Genomic DNA, 20,232 nt, shown 5'->3' on the forward strand with positions numbered 1-20,232 from the left:
CCTGTTCTTGGACTTAATCAGCTTGTATAACAACAATAATAAATGACTGGTATCTTAGGTTGAGATGCTACCATATAAAATTTGTTAGGATAGTATGGCATGTAGCTAGTCTATCATCATCCATGAAAGGTTAGATGCAACCCTTCCATAGGGTTATAGAGTCACCCTGAATCTTATGAGGAAGAGACTTATGTGCTGGCCAACTACTATGTTATTTGCATGGTCCCATGCCACCTCTTAGGATGGGTCCACTAGATAAGAGCACCTAATTAACTTGACGGGATATACTATCATGACTAGGGCTAACTTGATGGTACTTGTACTCCTACTGCTTGGTGAGGCTACTAATACTAAGGGCATATCAGAGAGGATAAGACAGGAAGACTTTGGTAACATTGTCACATTATTACTGGGCATGTAAAGCTTTCATAGTTGTCTTTCTCGTGGAGGTCTACTAGGTTCTTAAGTGCATCTAAGGAGTTTAATTGTCATCTCTCATTTTCAGAACAGTCGGGACTTGCTCTTAGGGACTAATTTAATCTCTGGGTGCAGTCAAGTCTAGATCTCTGATCGTCGCTCATGAACCTGAGGTTCTCGATCTACTAGAAACGTACTGACCCAAGTCAACATGTAAACTACTCTAGCTCTAGCACCGTAATCTTAACCTGGTTCACTCCTACATAATTATATTTCTATTAATCACCTAAGAACGGAAAACATATTCTAAACATCGCTTTGATCATCTCTAGGCTACGAGGAGGTATAGTAGGCTTCTAAGGCAGATAGGTGGCTTAATATAGACTTTTGACTCAATGGTACTCTTTTTGACTTCTCGAGTCTTTCTTAGTATTAGAGCACTAGGGCCTAGACCTCTTAATTGCAGCTCATGATCCTAAGGTACTCAGTCGACTGAAAGGGTCTTGCCCTAGGTCATTATCTAGTTGGCTTAACTGTAATGCTCTAGTCTTATCGAGGAGATAACCTCCATCAATCGCTTGGAGTACAACCACAATATCACCATCTTCATTCTAACACAACAGAAAGTATTAAAATCGACATGTAACTTAAATTTTAATTATAGAGGTCCATACGGCGGTGAATTTGTTCTTGGGCCTTGTACACACTGCCCATCACACTATGGGAGCTAGCCATGCCCGAAGTCATTACCTTAACAACAAGGAGGGGGATGCCGGAGGCAGGGCTAGTGACTAGAGTGAAGTCGTAACAAGGTAGCTGTATTGGGCTATAGTGATATACTCTTGCACCCACAACAAATCATGGGTTTGCTATGATACTGTGTTAGGAACCACGGACCCTCCACAATAATATGTCATTGTCCACTTTGAGTAAAAGCTCTCATAGTTTTGCTTTTGATTTTCCCAAAAGGCCTCATACCAATGGAGATGTTATTCCTTACTTATATACTCATGATCATTCCCTAAATTAGCCAAGGTGGGATTCCCGCCCAACCGTCCTTAACAGCTCTATGGTCATATCAGACTGTGTTCAAGTCACACGTTGGTACGTGGACATATAGGTACTCAAAAAAGTCTTTCATCTCCCCTTAAGCTAGAATGTAAGACGAAGTGGGAATTAAAGAAGTTGAATCTTGATTTGGTCGCAACAAAGACAACTTTAGCTTAATAAATTGGAAGAACGTAGGCTAGGTGCCTATTAGAATACACAAATATACAACGAACACATAAAGCAATAGCACGATGGTACGAAAAATCTCAACAAACGTCAATTAATATTACTTTTTATTTGATATGGGAAGTAAATTACAGCAAAAGTTGGTGATGAGATTTAGTCTAAGAACTACCCGGTTTCCATGCGTGCAAGAACTCAAATTTGTTTAGAGGAATATTAAGCAATGAAAAACCCTTACTATCAGCAAACCAAATACATCTTTCATTATTGCACCGATCAGAAAACCATTTTCCATTTTCTGGCCAGAAAACCTAGAATGAAGCATGCCCTAATTTGCTCTTAAAGTTGCACCAAAACAATGTCGTTTGGAAGAAATTTTCCTTGAATTCCCATTTGTACTCGGTTCCTGGAGTGACGGTGTGTACACCTAAATTTATAATGTAGATAAAAGTGAAAACACATATGGTTCACAATTTCAAGTAATTAAGAAGATATATAAAGTCAATAACCTAAATCGTTGTCTTTGGACTTGCAATGAACCTCAACAGGTGGGTTTCTATAATGGTTCCAAATAATCACTTCCCACCTCGTCAATGGAAGTTGATACTTTGAGTCTGAAAATAAAAACATAAATGACGTATTAATATATCAATACTCATTATTTCGGCCCATGTTCCATTATCCAATTTATTTGGGTTCTTTATCATGTGAACTTTGACTCGTGTTCTTAGTTTATTAAAAATAAACTGCATTAAAAAAGTAAAGAGGCTTACCACACGTACATCGTTCGAGTCTGTGGACGAACGCTAAAACGAAAACAAAAATGACAAAAGACTTGAGAGTTTGCATGATCTTCTTCTACGGTGTTGTTGTTATATTGTTTCGTTGTCTTGAAAATGAAAAGTTAAAAGTATTTAATGAAAATAAAAAGACACTCTTTGTATATAATTTCAAAGGTTTAGAGAATTGGGATCGTATCTACTTACGTAGTGCCTTGTCTCCTCTTAAGGCGAGTTTACGTCTACATACAGTAGTAGTTCCTCATGTTACCCAATCATGTAGTCCCTCGTTCCCTCTTACGGCGGGTTTACATATAGTGGTAATTCCTCACATCGCTTCTCATGTAGTCAAGTGTCTCCTCTCAAGGCAGGATTAAGGCCTAGACCCGATTCTACACATAGTAGAAGTTTTGGCCTTGACAGCTACACTTGTAGTCCCTAGTCTCTCTCTAAGACTGATTTACAAAGTTGAGGCATCAGCCTTGATTCGTTTCTACACTCAATAGGAGTCCTTACCTTGAGCTAACTACCCGTAGAGTCCCTAGTCTTTCTACAAGACTAGTTTAATAGAATCGCGACGTCAGCCTTGTCCTGATCCTTCAATCAATAGTAACTCAAGTGGGTTCAGTGTTATATTAAGCTTCCTTAATCATATTTAGATGTCGTTGTAATTTACTAGGTTCTTAGTGGCGTTTAGATGGTTTAAATCTCATCTCTCATTTTCAAGATGTTTGGGGTTAGCTCCTCGGGCTAAACCACTCTCTAGGTACACATGAGTCTAAGCCTCTAATCGCTCATGATCCTGGGTGCAAGGTCTACTGGAAACATACTAACCTTGGTCAACAAGTAAATCGCACTAGTTGTAGCGTACTAATGTTAACTAATTTCTCTCATGCATGCTTTGCTAGGGAGATATTTCTATCGATCAACTAAGCTCGTATCCCATAATTTAAACTTCACCTTAGTCATATCTAGAAGTTGAGAAGTTCTATTGGATTCCTAAGGCGACTAGCTGGTTTAATGTGGACTTCTTGCTACAGGTTGCTCTATTTTGACTCCTCGGGTCTTTTTCCTTTGATCGTCACTCACGATCCTAAGTCGCTCAATCCACTGGAGGCGTTGTGACCTAGGTTATTGTCTAACCAACCAAACTCTAATGTTCTATCTATATACAGATAAGCACGCTCAAAAGGGAGAACATACAGTCAGCACATGGAGCTAAACGTAGTGTATCATGCACTCACACAAGCAAACAATCTCAATAGGGAAATAACATTCATCGATCACCCGAAGAACAGATCATAATAGCCATCCTTCTTTCTAACTCAGCGGTAAGCATATAAAAAATTATTCATCACAAATGGATAGAAAGATAATTTTATCATACCATGCATACAATACATACTCATCTAAAAACGTCGTTCTAAAGTCCTTAACATGCATTTTCTAACCACTTATGGTAAGGAATGCTCGTATGCTAGCATGTCTTAGCGAATCCTACAAGTATTACTTACCTAAAGTTCATGTAGTTACTTACTTGGAGGACATGCTTGTACCCTTTATTAAAACCGAGAAGAGATTACAAGACACTATAAAAATTACTGCACTCTATGCTTCCAATTTCTTGTGAGGAAGAAGTGAAAAGGTATTTACAGGAGAGACTAGACAATTTATTCCTAAAATTTTTATTACATTTTTTTTAATATCTAAAGTTTTTACTCAGACATCTAGATATCTCTATTCCTAAAATATTTCCATCATTTTTTTTAAAAATAAATATAGGCTCATACAATTATTGAGTTTGACCTTATTGTGCTAGTGATATATTTTGACACTATGCTCAGCACTAGTCCTCATTCACTTCACCATATTGAGCTGACAACAAAAGCTCTCATATTTGCTACTATTCAACCCTTTTGTAAACAAGTCTGTCACTGGGTCGACTTTCTCTCTAATGAAATGGTAGTGTACCTCCACATGTTTTATTTTAGAATGAAACACCGGATTTTCTGTTCGTCGCAATGAAATGATATTGGATAGTCAATTTTCTGCTCCAACCACTGCTCTATACTCTGCGTCGCTTCTATAGTTGACAATGATACTGTTGGTTGTCTTTTGCTACACCAAAAATTGTTCCCAAACCAAACTTGAACACATACCCAGTGGTTGATATTCAAGTATTATGGTCTCGGTTGATATTCAAGTATTATGGTCTCCTACACAGTCAATATATCACAATATCCAAGTAACTTGTAGTCTTTGCTTATTTTGTACAGAAGACTGTACCTTTAACATATCTCAAGATTCATCGACCAGCATCCAAATGAGACTTCTTTGGACTTTGCATGTACGGACTCATGACTCCCAACTACATAAGAAATATCCAGCCGAGTTAAGACACTTTCTTGTCTCGATGGCATCAAGGGTCAGATGGGTAACACTTACTACATGTACCGACTCATGACTCCAATTCGATCCTGACGTGGTCTATGTCTAATTGGGTGTAGAAAAAAAAGTAACTATGGCATAGAAAAGTGTTTAGATGATTACGCCTATCACGCATTCATAGCGTATTATGTGTTGGAAAATTAAACGAGATGGCCTCACCAATTATTACACTTCAATTTCCTTTCCATTCCAACACTGTAACCGACGTTTTCTTTTATCCTCCATAGCTTGCTGCTCATCAATGGCGTAAAACTGTAATTTCTGCTATTCCTTCACACCCTTCATGCTGATGATGCTCTCCTAGAGAATCCTCTGTGTTGAAGATGCCGTTGCTTTGACTCCAACAAGACGCGTCTTCAGATTCCGTCCACAGCCATACCCAAAAAATGGAGAAGAAACTGTTCAGAACCACTTGCTCCACCGAGCTCTGGTTCGCCATTTTCATTTCCTTCGCCATAACATGGATTTTCCTCTGTTTTGATTACTCCGCTTTCCATTCCTCCAACAATGGCGTCCTCGCTTCCTCCTTAAACCCTAATAGACTACTCGTCAAACCCTCTGCTGCTGCTCGGAGCGTCGACTCGGAATCTGACGCCGCCGATCCTTGCTCTGGTCGCTACTTGTTCATCCAGGACATTCCGAGTCGTTTCAATTCTGATTTGATTAGAAATTGCCAATCTCTTACCAGAGGAACCGACAAATCCGATATGTGTCCGTATTTGGTGAACTGTGGCCTAGGGCCTGAAATTGAAGATTCTCAAGGGGTTTTCTCCAATAATAGTTGGTTCAAGACGAATCAATTTCTGTTGGAGGTCATTTTCCACAACAAGATGAAACAGTACAAGTGCTTGACGAACGATTCGGCTATGGCGTCCGCCGTTTATGTACCGTTCTACGCTGGTCTCGACATCAGCCATTATCTTTGGAATCCGAGCATCTCTGTTAGGGATTCTTCAGCTAGAGATTTTTTGAGTGTGATTTCTGAAAAACCTGAGTGGAAGAGGATGTTTGGGAGGGATCATTTCTTCATTGCCGGAAGAATTTCTTGGGATTTCAGAAGAAAAACGGATGATGTTTCTGAGTGGGGAAGTAAACTCAGATTCTTGCCTGAGTCTCACAATATGACGATGCTCTCTGTTGAAGCAAGTTCGTGGAAGAACGATTTTGCGATTCCGTATCCGACTTATTTTCATCCATTGAAACTGAGTGAAGTTGTTGAATGGCAGAATCTCATGAGGACCAAACGGCGCCGTCATTTGTTCACCTTCGCCGGCGCTCCACGGCCGGAACTCAGAGACTCCATTCGCGGTATGGTAATCGAACAATGTCGAGATTCTTCCCTCTGTAAATTCATAGATTGCAGCTCCGATGGGGTTAATTGTGATGATCCTGTTACCACAATGAAAGAGTTTCAGAGCTCGATCTTCTGCTTGCAACCTGTCGGAGATTCATACACCAGAAGATCAACATTCGATTCGATTTTAGCTGGATGTATTCCTGTTTTCTTTCATCCAGGTTCTGCATATTCCCAATATTTATGGCATTTTCCTGAGAACAGAACAGCTTATTCTGTGTATATACCTGTGAGGGATGTGAAAAATTGGAACGAGAGCATTGAGGGGATATTGAATGGGATTCCCAAGGACAGGGAATCCGCCATGAGAGAGGAGGTTATAAGAACTATTCCAAAAATTGTTTATGCAGATCCCAGATCGAAATTTAGGGATTTTGAAGATGCATTTGATTTAGCTGTTAAAGGGATTCTTGAAAGAGTTGAAGATGTTAGAAGGAAGATCAGGGATGGGAAAGATCCCAGTGAAGGATTTGATGATCCTGATCATTTTAAGTACACATTTTCCAGAAAAATCTGATAACAATGTTGCGGATTTGGACGAAGAACAATGGAAATCAGGGCTGTTGCCGGATACTATGATTCACCAAGTAAGAATTATCATACATCCTCATCCCATTGTTCAAGTTTTTGCTCCTATTTTCTGTTCTTCATTTTCTTTTTCAATGTTTCATAGATTGCTGCTGCATTTGTTATGAGTATTGGAAGAATTACAGTTTTTGTTTATTAGGATGTTTTTGTGTCATCATGTATGTATAAAAGATGCATTACATACACCTCTAAATGAATTATATATCATATTTATTCTGACCTCACTTGTCCTTTTCCTTTCTCTCTTTTTAGGTTCTATCATAGTTTAGCTTTACAAAATATTGCGTATGTTTATTATTATTATTTGTGAATATATTATTGAGCTTTTATTTAATGTGAGTTTACCCACCTCCTTTATTAGAGGCACGTGATAGTCATGTTATTCCTGTATAACATCGTCATTTTACTTCTCATTTATAAGAGTGAAAACTATTTTCATAGTTCAACACGAGATGTTTTAGCATGTTTTGTTCTCCGTTACATGTCTATGAAAATTTCCAGGAAGTCACCCAATTGCTCGAAGCAAAACACGCTTGATTTTTAAGTTCCTATAATTAAGCTACTAAAAAGAAAGGTGCACCTTGTTAATACATTTTTAGTCCTTCTATTTTCATAATTGTTATATGATCCATTTATGTAAATGTAGCTCGGAAATAATGTAGGATGCTAATTTGATTAGAATACTTCATTATATATATATTTTTTGCTTTAGTAAAGAGCTGAATTTAAGGGTTTGAGGGTATAAGTGGTCAAGAAAAGCAGAAACAGAAAGTTAGAAAAAGAGCATGAAATGGTTCTTGTTTGAATAGCCTAATCATTTGCATGCTTTTTCAACAAGATTTCAATGCTGGCTTTTGCTTTTTTGCTTCTATTGTTTTGCATGCCATCTTCATGATTTATTTCCATTCATATCTATGGATTATTTTATTCCCTAAATTACTAAAACTTAATTTTGGAAGATCCAAAAATATTTTAATAAAATATTATTATTGATTAGGTTGGATGGTAAACTATTTGTTTAAAAAATACTTTTTAAATTTTTTTAAAATTACCCTTAAATTTTTAAAAAAATATTATTGGATTTTCAAAATTTTCATTAAACCATTCGCCTCTTTTTTAATTTCAAAACTACCCTAAAAGTTTAAAATCGTTCGTACCATTAGATATGGATGGAATCGTTAGTATCACGTTTCAAAAAATGTTTATATACTTTTCAAAGTAACATGAATGCTCTAAAATTTTTAGGAAAGAAATTTTAAAAGTTTTTACTATTAGTGTCCTTCAAATTGAAGAGGGAAGAGGGAAGAGGGACGTGACATATAAAGCACAGATAGACAATTTTCATCCACATGTTAATGGTAAGTGAGAATAATTGTAGTGTGAAGGGTGAGGAGGTTGTAAGGGGCATGGCACTTGCAGAACTTCCTAGCGATAATGGAGCAAGGGTAAAGAGCTAAGATAGCGTCTACTATAGTTGCTAAAACTAGAAGAAAACCATAAATATGTATGTATATAATAGACTGGTTTGGTTCGAGTTGACCTGATTCTTTGTCTAATAAACTCAAAACTTGAATCGAACTGATTTAGCTCTAAAAAAAAATCTAACCCAATTTTTTTTTATTCAAGCTGGGTCGTATTTCGAATTCAATCTACACCCCCTATTTCTTTACAAACATAGGTGCCATAAAATGTAACTTAAAAGATTGAGATGTCATTAAACAAGGATTGAGGTTGTTGAGTTTCCTAAAATTTATTTGGTTTGGTCACTATTAATTTGTTTAGTATATTAATATTTAGAAAAATGTAAGATAAACTAATTAAAACGCAATAACTCTATCCTTATGTTGAGAGGTTGAAATAAAAAAAGAAAAAAAGTTATGATTTAAGAGAAAAAGAAATAAATATGAAGTGAAAGGTGCAGTTGAAGTGTTGCCGACACTCTGATGGGACCGTCGTTATAAATGCGGATCGGCGCCTTACAGCCTTTGCAGACAACACGATGCCCAACATCTTTGTTTCTGATTCTTGCACCTCCCCCAACTTTGTGGGACCTCTCTTCCTAATTTGTAACAATATACTCAAATTGAGGCTTTATCTCAACTCAATTTCATCTAATTAAATTTTATAGTGAAAGTGTATGGTGAAAATCTTTGAATACCCAATTCCTCAAGTCCATAAATCGGGCATTAATCAGGCCAAAACATTACAGTAAAAATCTAGTCGAAGAAAACATGAAAGCATGAACATAACATCCTACGGCACATGACATCTTATCTAGATGAGAAAAACATGAAATCATGAGATTTGGGTTGGAATAGCACCTACCAAGGTCACGGTAACTTTTAAGGAATGGGGTGTGTGGTGGACTTACTTAACTAAGTTCATGGCCTTAGGATAGTACTTTGGTACTTACATTCATGGACTAATCCTAGAATATCATATAAAGGCTTGTATCACATGTAGCATATTATAAAGTTATTTATATATATAGCTTGTGCTAAAGGTTTGTCCAAGTCCAGATACTAATTAACCACATTATATTGCCTTACCACATTATATTGCCTTGAATAAGTTCTCTATTTCCTTCTTGTAATAAGAAGTAACCTTGTGTCTTCAAACTTTCAATGTAGGGCTTAGTAACCCATTATCCATCTACAATTCGAAGTGTTCAAAAGTAGATTAAAAGATTTGCAAATTGGAAGTATCTTTTTATATTAAATTCACGAATTTCATACCGTGAATGGTTCATTGGCAATGAGGATTGGTCCAATTTGAAATGAACACTCTGAAGTCCTGCATGAAACCAACATATTATATTGCTATCAACCACCCTTCCTTCTTCACAAAAGACTAAGAACGAACAGTAAATGGCTAATGATGAACATAGGAACATCAGAAAAGTCTAACCACTTTATGAGTTCACTATAAATCAGGTTTGTCAAGGTTTGATTGCTAAGATCGAATATAGCAGACAACAATTGTCCCTTGTTGGGAACTATAATCACACCAATGGAACAGAAACCAAGTAGTCTGGTTGATAATCACGAAGATCATCCTGACAACTCAAATACAGAAGAGTTTAAAAAAATTCTAATTTCCCAGATTTGGTGCAAGTGAAATACCTTTAACTTTCTCGTTGTTATGTAAGCTTGCTCCACTCCATGTGTAAATATGAAATATTCACAAGCCCTTCGTACGCATGCCAAGGTGGAAGCATGCTTAGAAATTTATCCCCAACTTTAGCAGGTATAATATCCCATAAATTCTTTATCAGGAAAATGTTTGACATACCAAGCAGCCTTAGAACACATCATACTTTGGTGAAATAAAGAGAGTAATGAAACAAATGTCGAAGATTATTGGGTGTGAGTCCCACGTTGGTTAATTTAGTGGAAGATCATGGGTATCTCCATTGGTACGAGACCTTTTGGGGAATCCCAAACCAAAGCCATGAGAGCTTATACTCAAAGAGGACAATATCATACCATTGTGCAGATATGTGATTCCTAACATGGTATCAGAGCCATGACCCTAAACTTAGCCGTGAAATAGAATCCTCAAATATCGAACAAAGAATTGTGAGCCTCGAAGGTGTAGTCAAAAGTGACTAAAATGTCGAACAAAGTGTGTACTTTGTTCGAGGGCTCTAAGAAAAGAGTTGGGCCTCGATTAAGGAAAGACTATTCGAGAGCTCCATAAGCCTCAGGGTTGTCTACAACTAATGCGAAAGTTTAAATTTAAAACCAAAACATAGTTTATATTAAAACCTTTGATTCTCTGCAACGTACAGTAAATATGAAGCAATTTAAGAGACCTTTCAGAGTGATTGTATATTTGCAACAACTCCTCACTTGATGATCTTGAACCTCTAACAACATTAATTGCTCCCATACTCATAATACCTGAACTCAAATTATTAAAATATAACAAAATGAAATACAATATTTGATCGGCAACAAGCCATCGGCATAAATTATCAGAAAAGAGTGCGATCTTTTCATCTGGCTTTATTCCAATGGCCCTAAGACCTTCACAGGAATTCAAGATACTTTGTTCTAGCTGCAAATTTAAATTTACGAAGAAAAAAAGAAAAGAAAAGCAAGTAATATAAGAAACAAGATGGTGTTTCGTTGCTAAAATGAAGCAAAAACATAATCACTGACTATGCTGAAGAAGCAAACGAGGAATACTAACAAGATTATGGTATGGATACCTGTTAATAAGTAATTTTGGAAGCAGGATTATGGTATGGATCCAGTAATGCTACCCGATCGCGATACCTCTCCGCTGAAGACCTCCAAATATCAGGAACCAATACCTAACACCAAACAACTTTCTAGCATTGGACAATACCTCCTTAACTCCAACCTCTCTCTCTACATTATAATTCATTCAATTTCTCTCTAAATCATAACATAATGACATTCAAAACGGATTTCAAAAATTACCTTCGATTGGCAAGAGATTCGAAAATCAGGGCTACTTTGGAGCGAATGGCCAGAAATGGTAGAAATCCACGAGTGCTGATTGCAAGTAAAAGGAACCGCCATGCCCATCATCAACATTCAAATGCCACAGAGCATAAGAATATTGAAGTAAAACAGAGGTATATCCAAGAACAGATGGGTTACGGAAAAATGGACGAACAAATTTTTTACTCCTAACCTAAATGGAACCGCCACTTTTATTATTTACTTGTTAAATTTATTAAGATATTAAGATATTTTCATTTTTGTTTGTAATTTTATTTTAATCAATTAAAATATTTTATTCATTTTTACCAAAGTTTATTCAAATTCCTTATTACTAAATTATTTATTAATTAGTTTATTAATTAATTGGTTAGTTAGAATTAGTTATTAGTTAGATTTTTTTTTCATAATTATAACAATCATTTATAATCAATTAATTATTTTTGGGCCTATTTGTTCCTTCATTAATAATATACCATAATTTAAAACTATGAAGGACTGATTCAAATTAATTTTATAATTAATAACAATAAATTATAATTAAACAAAATTAATGGAATACTTATTATGATAATTTTTTTATACATGTTAATCAGTTTTTTTTAAAAATAATTTATCACAGTTAAAATAATTTACCTCATAATTAAATTTGTATAATTGATTCTACCATTTTGATTATTATTATATTAAAGTATTTTTAAAGTTTATGTAATTTTATTAAAATAATTTATTTTAAGATAATTTTAAGATCAGGCTCAAAAATTTTAAATTGACATAATATTTATATTATTCTTTTTTTTTTTTATATATATAAATAAAAGTTAAATCTAGAATTAAATTATTTAAAATAACAAAAATAATATAACAATAATTAATTATCTAAAATGAAGTAATTTAATATAATGGTTATGAGTAGAATAAAAAATATTATTTATTAATATGAAATTTTAATAGTATTGTTCTACGATAATATATATATTTTTTTTTTTGTAATACTTAATTCAATTATTTTGATACCCAATTTTCAATGAAATTGATTGATTTTTAATTAAGGAGAATTTTATAAAATAAAAATAATAAAAATATATTTTTTTAAAATAGGGATTTGGATGAAGTTGTCCCACAAGCCATGGAGTCATCCAAGGTCGAGGGCGCTACCCTGTGGTACCAATTTTGCTGACTATCTACATCATCAACGTGCTCTTATAGGTCGAATCCTCCATGCAGGGTAGCTCAGCTAAACTCTCTCACTCAGGTCACACAAACTCTAACCGACTTCATGTCTAGCTCAACGGTACCAAATCGAATTAGAAAGAGTAGACACATTCAATCACTTAGAGCTAGTGTACAATCAATCAGACAAGTAGACATACACATACTCAACGGGGTGATAACATCCACCAAGTACCCAAACGCAAACACACAAAACTCCATCCTCCAATCATGCATGTCACCACAGAGGTGTGAACGCATCCTTCTAGTATGCGTTTGACGCATGTCGGTTTCCAATTTGGACGCACTTTTGCCGCCGATGGCTAACGCATGTCCGTTGATCCGACATTTTAAATATCACACTTAAAAAAAGAAAATTAAATAAATGTAATATTAAACTTCGAACTTCCTCAATTAAACATGGACCACAAGGAATTTTGTTTTCCTGAAAAATATATTAATCCGCAACGCATCCCGGAGGCACCAAAGTCTAACATTTCAACTGAATCAATAAACAAAGTCTTAGTTTATCTCTAATCTCGGCGGGATCTCCGGTCACGATGGTCGGTCAGAGATGTGTTTCTTAAGTCAGTCATTGTCGGAACAGTCCTCCTCCACACATTTCTCTCTCAAAACAGGGACATGTTCTTCAAATTCCAAAGCCTTGAAGACGCGTAATCCATCATCAATCATAACCAGCCAACAATATTTCAAAGATTCGGCAAAGAACCACATGACCATCCAAAATAAATCCTTAAAAAAAACCCAACATTCCTTCTCTTTCTTCCAGCTTTGTTCCAACTCATTTTACACTTTGCTGTCTCTGAGCTCAAAGAATTCCAAGCTTTTTTTTGTCACCTTTCACAGCCTGGAAGAATCAATGCTTCAAATTCTAGCCCAACTAATCCAAGCTGTGTTATCAACCAAATACCAACTCCCATTATCGACCCTTTCGACCATTCTTCGACCTCAAGAAAAGAACATGTCAATTACGGTTAAGTTATGGATATGAAAGACCTTTATCATTCGAATAAATGGAATGGAATAACAAATTCAAATGGTCCATTAATAAAAGAATGAAGCAAATAAAAGAGAGAAATGAAGAACGGTTGAGAATCCTTTTGGTTTGTTCTTGGTCATCTGGCATCCATGGAGTCAAAGGTGTCTGCAAATCCCGAAGGTTTTGAAGGAATGCTGGAATGGGTCTGTGAGTAAGAAAGGTCATTGAACATGGTTGATGTTCCTTGATTGGCTTGCCATCTTTGAAGAGCTTGGGGAAGGCTCATGTTCATGCCCACATCCATCCCCTCTGTTTCTTCTTCATGATGGCTCGTAGGCCTCCATTGGTCCACGAGAGGGCCAAGGATGTTAACGGCGTGGCCCATGTCGGGTCTTTGGTGAGGCTCACGAGCTGTGCAGTGTCCTGCCAGCTCCAACACCTTGTATATACTCTCCATTGTCTCCTCATCAGGGTTCAGCGTTTGATCAATCGCCTTTGGGATGTTTTCTTTGTTGATCAACACTCTACGTAACCATGTCACCAAATGAGATTGCTCGTCCGGCATCGTGTCATCCAGCGCTTTTCGACCGCTGATGATCTCCATCAATACTACTCCAAATGCATACACATCCACTTTCGTCGTCACTCTTCCCGTCGCTGTTCAAAAATAGATCGAGTATTAACAATACGAACATATAACCTCGAACTTAAGACATTGAGTTAGAAGAAAACCTGCATATTCAGGAGCAAGATAGCCGAACGTTCCAGCTAAACGTGTCTCGACGGAGTACTTCCCGTCGGGTGCATTCCTAACCAAACCAAAATCAGCAACCTTAGCTCTCATGTCATGGCCAAGAAGAATATTAGAAGGCTTTAAATCTCTATGAATGAAGCTTTGTTGAGCTAAGCTATGGAGATATTCAACTCCTCTTGCCACATCTAAAGCAATTGTAATTCTTTGTTTCCAAGTAAGTGGCGCATAGCCATTCTCTTCCCAATCAAATAAATGTTGTGTCAATGTCCCTTCCGGCATGAACTCATACACCAACAGCCTCTCATTGCCATTAATGCAATAACCCAACAGACCAACCAAATGTCTATGTCTTACTTTAGTAAGCACACCAATTTCAGCTTGAAACTCATTCATTCCTTTAGTACCCATTGCACCAGACTCCATTCTTTTCACAGCAATTATGGTACCATCATGCAACTCTCCTTTGTAAACGACTCCGAATCCTCCCCTACCCAACACGTTATCCTCGCTAAAATTGTTAGTTACTTGTCTTAGAAGATGTATCGATATCGCTACGTTCCCGCCGTCGAACGAATGGATGTTGTTGCTGAAATCCTCACTACTCTGGCTTTGCAGCTCACTTGGAACTCCAGCATAACCATTCAAGCCATTCACAATCTCCTTCCCATTCTCAGGATTGTTCACTTTCTCAAACATCTTATGCCTATTGCTTACATAACATTTGAAGACAACAAACAATAAGACAGCAATAAAAACAAGACCAGCGATGACAACACCGACAATCACACCAGCTGAAACAGAGGATCCATTGGAAGATCCAGAAGAAGGGTTATCTACGGTTGTGCCATTGGAATCAATCTTCCCACCATCATGTCCTCCAGGGGTCAAACTTGTTCCAATCAGGGGATTACCCTTCGTGTTCAACTTAACTGATGCAGCAAACTTGGGGATTTGTCCGCTCAAATTGTTGTTCGAAACGTCGAGTGTCTGAAGCTGTGCCAACGTCGTCAAACTCGCTGGAATCTCACCGGTTAAGTTATTGTCATTCAAATACAAATTCTTTAAGCTCGTCAAATTGGCAAATGCAGGAGAGATCATCCCCACAAAATGTTGCTTCCCAATGTTAATTGTAGTAACCTTCCCATCAGTACAAACCACAAATCTCCAATTCTGGCAAGCATCATCCCCTTCCCAAGCATCCGCCAGCGAAATTGGGTACCCGAAAGCCCCAGCGACCTCAAGAAGCACAGAAACCTGAGCATTGCATTGCCCAGGTGTTGTCTTACAGAACCTATTCACACTACTAAAACTCGCCTGTACTCTTGAATCAAACACAGGCAATGGCCCTTGAAGCTTATTGTTATCTAAACTAACATTCAACAAGCTAGGAAGGTGCATAAGCGACAGAGGAACAATCCCAGTAAATTGATTATCACGAAGTTGAAGATCAAATAAACCCTCACATTTGGTGAGGTCAGGAATTTGGCCAGTAAATTGGTTCTTATGAAGCCAAACCTGAGTTAATTGAGTCATAGACGACAACAAATGAATAGAACCCGACAACCCCATTACCTGATTGTTCATCCACAAGCTCTTAATCCCAGATCCACCGAGAGATTTGGGCAAAACCCCAGTAAGATTGTTGTAAGAAAGACGAAGCTCCTGCAGAGTAGAAAACGAATCGAAGAAATCGGGCAAGGAGCCAACGATGTTGGCATTTGCAGCGTAGAAACTAACCAAATTAGAAGCCTGAGTCAAATCAGTGGGAATGGACCAGGGGGCAAGGTTAAGATTCTGGGATAGGCTCAGAATCTGCAAGCTCGTGAGGCCTTGGAAGGCGGCGGGAGGAACAGAGGAGAAATTGTTGTTGTCAAGATAGAGAGATTGGAGAAAAGAGAGATTGGCGAAGGAAGGAATGGGGCCAGTGAAGGAGTTGCGTTGAAGAGAGAGCGAAGTGAGTTGAGAGAGGGAGTTGAGATCGGAAGGGAGGACGCCGGAGAGGGATTTGGAGGCTAAGTTAATGGAGGTAACTCGGTTGGAGGAGTCGCAGCGGATTTCCTTCCAGTCGCAGAACGGGGTGTTGGTGGACCAGCCGGACGGGGTCGGAGAGATTGCGGCGGCGAGCTTCTGGATGATAGCGGCATCATCGCCGGCGGCGGGGGAGAGAAGGAGACATAGGAGGAGGAGAGTGGAGAGAGAAAGGAGGGGGTTGAGGGAACCCATTGGAGATTGGAGAGAGAATGAGGTTGAAGATGGAGTTTAATGAATAAAATGGGTGGAGTGGTACAGAGTGGTGAGTTGCAGGGGAATGAAAGAGGAGACTGGGTATTTGTTAAAACTACATGGCCGTCTGAAGTATTTCCCTCACCGCCTCTTGTATTTTTTTATTGTTATATTTTTAACAATTGTGAAGCTTGTTCCATGTAATTTACTCTTTTAATTAAAAAAAAATAATAATAATAAAATCTATAATATTTTAAACTTTCACAAAAATTAACATATTTTATTATTAATTTTAAATAGAAATGGATAATATTTTATTTAAAAAAATTGGAGAAGGGGGAAATTTGAGAAGCAAAGGTGGCAGCTTTATGGTGAAATGCAACCAAAAAATCTGATCTAAAACAACGTGAAAACGACAACGTGTCATTTTATTCCACCGTTTACTCCACGTTTCTTCCCGTCACATATTTATTTATTTTTTTTTTCCTTCTTTACAACTCAATACATGCTTTGTTAAATAAAAATTTTGTTTTATATTCATAATTATAAATATATATATATTTGTGATAATTTTATCGAACTATATTGTCTAATTCTCATATTTAAAATGGTACGAATTAAATTTTGACTTTTTAAAATTATAGAGACTAAAATTATAATTTGCTCGATAGGTTTCACGGTTCAACGATATTTAGAGATGAGAGATTTAAACTTTCTACTAAAAGCAACTAACAATTGTAGCTTTATCTTCTATGGCTTCAATCCTAATCAGCATTGTCTTAAGGCGGCATTTTATCTCGTCGATCTTCTCAGCCCTTAGAGGCATTTTCATTCATGTGAGACTTCAAAAGCCTCGTTCCATAGAAACTTCACTCAGGTAGAGTAACTGATCTTTGATATTTACCAACTGGTTAGCTTGAGATTTGTCCAATTGTTTTGCATCATACATGTTTGTGTATTACGATTCAAATAGTCGATTTGGCTTTAATACCACTTGTCACAATTGTACTCCTGCAGTAATGAGACAACGATTGTGCGACTTATTCTAATCCAGCGAATAAGTCAGACGTGTGAAATTTGGAGTTTGCGAACAATGTTGGTGTATGCTCAAGTCTCAAGTCACGTTTGAGATAAATGGTTTCAAAAACGTGAGTGAGGAAATAAGTTGAAGACAATTTTGAAGAAAACAATGTTATAGGCTAAAAGAAAATAAACAACAACGATAATAGCATTTAACTCGAGTAGAAAAAATTGACAATTAGTCATATTCCCTCCCGTACATTTTGGTGACTAGTCATATACCCCTATATTGGTACAGCAAGAATATTAAAGGTCTATTTAATATAAAAGCAAGTAAAGAGGTATGGAACAAGCATAAAACCATATAAAACATGTCTTGGACAAACATGACCAGGACATTCAACATACAGGCAACATATTTTAGACAAACATGACCGTGACACAAGACATCTAGTCATTTACTAGTTATAAGACCGATTTTTTGTTCGATTTTGTTTCATTTACCTTTACGATAGATATTATTCTCTTTGAACAAATCACAAAAAAATATAAGTACCCATATACCATATACCGATGTTAAATGAAAAATAACCTCAAAAAAATCTTAGTTCAGAATTTTAAATTATTTTATTTTTTGTGTAGGTGGCTACAAAATTTAAGCATATTCTTCAAAACCTCTTACTTTTAATTTGCTTTTCAATTACATAAGGTGCTTAAATGAACACGACAACCTTGGAAATTGTAATTTTCAGACATTAATTTAAAAAAAAAAAAAAAAAAANATATATATATAAATTATGTTGAAATATTCCCTTATTTTTTGGGATAAAAAATCAAGTGATTGCTTATTCCCCTACCATTCTATACTATATACTCTTTTAAATAATTCCCTTATATAAAAACCCCATGTTCTGTGCTCTTATTTTGTGTCATATTTAATAAACAAATTATAGAGACTTCTCCAATATGTTTTATTAATATTTATTAAATTACATATTAATTTTCAATACCATGAAATTGGCTAAACGATTATCGCTCATATATTGATAGTAAATTTTTTTTTTTAATACAAGTAAAGAGTGTTAAGCTATTTTTATAATTTTATGTGTATTTTTTTAATCATAGTACGAACGATAAATTCTTAGTTTTTGAACTTTTAAAAAAAAAAATATATATTTTTAACTTCAAAGATATTTTTTAAACACTATTAAAAAGTTTAAAAGTTTTTTTTTTTTAAGACAAACTATAAAGTTTAGGAATTTTGTTTTAATAATTTATCTTATTAAAATTTAAAAACTTGTTAGGAATTTAATGGACATAGTGTTATAAAGATATAATATATATTTTATTAAAATGAATTGAGTTTATAAATTGAAATATTATATTTAATAAAAAGAATTATCTTATTCGATGCATTTAAATATTTACATTTTTAAAATATAAATATACTAAAAGTATAAAAATGTTGTTTTTAAAATTTATAATATCTGTATTATAGAATTCAAAAATAATTTCCAAATCATCAATCAAAGACAAAGAAAAATTAAAATTTGAAAATAAATAAAAGAAAAGAAAGACGAAAATAAATAAATAATAATAATAATAAAAGGCAACAAAAGAAAAATAAAAATAAAAACAAATTTTCCGTTGCCGGGACTTGAACCCGGGTCTTTCGGGTGAGAGCCGAATATCCTAACCAACTAGACTACAACGGAGTTGTTGTTTCTGAGTATTGAATAATATTATATATATTTATAATATTTGTGTTCCTTTAAGATCTATGATTCATTTTCCTTCTAATTTAAAAAGTATAAGTTGGAACATACCCTCATATTTTGACTATTGCGATAATTTTGATTTCTATTTGTTAAATTTCAACACAAAATAAATATATATATATATATATATATATATATATAATATAGAAATCATATTAATAGAATTTTTAAAGTAGTAATGACACAGGGACCGACTCCCTATAAAAAAGGGACACCTACACATCCTAGGTGCATTAAAATATTTTCTCTCTTATTATCAAAGAGAAGACGATGGTATTAATAGAATTTTTAAAATTTTAGGGGTATTATTGAAACAATGTACAAAGTTAAGGGATATAGATAACTATAAGTATGCATAAGATAAAGTAAATAAATAAGTGAAAAAAAAAAAGGATCTAGAGCAATAAAACAACGATTTACAAGATTTTAAGGCTTAACGAGAAGATTATGAAGAATTTAAAGGAGGAAAATGCCCTAATTTAACAAAAACCAAGCTCAAAATGAAATAAGGAGCAATTTGAATCAAATCATATATGCATGGATCACTAACTAGCTATTTAAAATTTCTTATTAGAGCTAAGCTTCTATAGGAATATAGGAATATTTATTAAGTTTATAAGTGATATACGGTTGAATTAGATGTATTGAAATTTGTTAAATTGTAATTGGTATGGAAACAACACTTAAAAGAATTCCTATTTGAGCTAAGTTTTAATTGAGTATGAGCTTAAGAGTTATAGAATGCAATAGCACATCATTGAAATGGATCATATGATAATAATGATTGAGACGAGCAAAAACCCCACCGTGAACTCAATGGAGCCATAGATAATCAAGTAAAATCCAATCAACGAAATAATTTGATCTATGGACAACATCATTGTGATAAAGGTCGTAATGCCAAAAGAATCATTACCACAGGGCATAGAGGGGTAGGTCATAAACGTCTGTCCC

The 20,232-nt window shown here is 35.5% G+C and overlaps 2 protein-coding genes, 1 long non-coding RNA gene and 1 other non-coding gene across 7 annotated transcripts; 1 reads left to right on the forward strand and 3 right to left on the reverse strand.

Annotated features, from left to right (window-relative positions):
- Window positions 1-4,974: 4,974 nt before the first annotated feature.
- On the forward strand, window positions 4,975-7,043 carry LOC111779226 (probable xyloglucan galactosyltransferase GT14). The gene has a single exon (XM_023659325.1). The coding sequence runs from the start codon at window positions 5,264-5,266 to the stop codon at window positions 6,746-6,748; it is 1,485 nt and encodes a 494-aa protein (XP_023515093.1). The 5' UTR covers window positions 4,975-5,263; the 3' UTR covers window positions 6,749-7,043.
- Window positions 7,044-8,616: 1,573 nt separating this feature from the next.
- Window positions 8,617-11,467, reverse strand: LOC111778298. Of its 4 annotated transcripts, none has more exons than XR_002812518.1 (6): window positions 11,268-11,467; window positions 11,033-11,137; window positions 9,942-10,008; window positions 9,555-9,612; window positions 9,369-9,471; window positions 8,617-8,878 (listed from the first exon to the last, which is right to left on the reverse strand). It is a non-coding gene; the product is annotated as an uncharacterized LOC111778298 (long non-coding RNA). The 4 variants fall into 4 exon arrangements; XR_002812517.1 differs by lacking the exon at window positions 8,617-8,878 and adding an exon at window positions 9,727-9,874 and having other exon boundaries at window positions 9,278-9,471; XR_002812515.1 differs by lacking the exon at window positions 8,617-8,878 and having other exon boundaries at window positions 9,278-9,471.
- A 2,031-nt stretch (window positions 11,468-13,498) lies between these two features.
- Window positions 13,499-16,604, reverse strand: LOC111779265 (receptor-like kinase TMK4). Its single transcript, XM_023659383.1, has 2 exons — window positions 14,236-16,604; window positions 13,499-14,160 (listed from the first exon to the last, which is right to left on the reverse strand). The coding sequence occupies exons 1-2, from the start codon at window positions 16,478-16,480 to the stop codon at window positions 13,640-13,642; spliced, it is 2,766 nt and encodes a 921-aa protein (XP_023515151.1). The 5' UTR covers window positions 16,481-16,604; the 3' UTR covers window positions 13,499-13,639.
- Window positions 16,605-19,142: 2,538 nt separating this feature from the next.
- Window positions 19,143-19,215, reverse strand: TRNAE-CUC. The gene has a single exon. It is a non-coding gene; the product is annotated as a tRNA-Glu (tRNA).
- Between the last annotated feature and the right edge of the window lie 1,017 nt (window positions 19,216-20,232).

The sequence above is a fragment of the Cucurbita pepo genome, chromosome LG17 (genome assembly GCF_002806865.2).
Source record: "Cucurbita pepo subsp. pepo cultivar mu-cu-16 chromosome LG17, ASM280686v2, whole genome shotgun sequence".
NCBI lineage: Eukaryota > Viridiplantae > Streptophyta > Magnoliopsida > Cucurbitales > Cucurbitaceae > Cucurbita > Cucurbita pepo.

Bases quoted from the DNA above. Each gene is read 5' to 3' on its own strand.
- LOC111779265 (XM_023659383.1), bottom strand. From the start codon at position 16,480: ATGGGTTCCCTCAACCCCCTCCTTTCTCTCTCCACTCTCCTCCTCCTA. The intron at 14,161-14,235 runs GTTTTCTTCTAA...ATTTTTGAACAG, and splicing joins TCTTGCTCCTGAATATGCAG to CGACGGGAAGAGTGACGACG.
- LOC111779226 (XM_023659325.1), top strand. From the start codon at position 5,264: ATGGAGAAGAAACTGTTCAGAACCACTTGCTCCACCGAGCTCTGGTTC.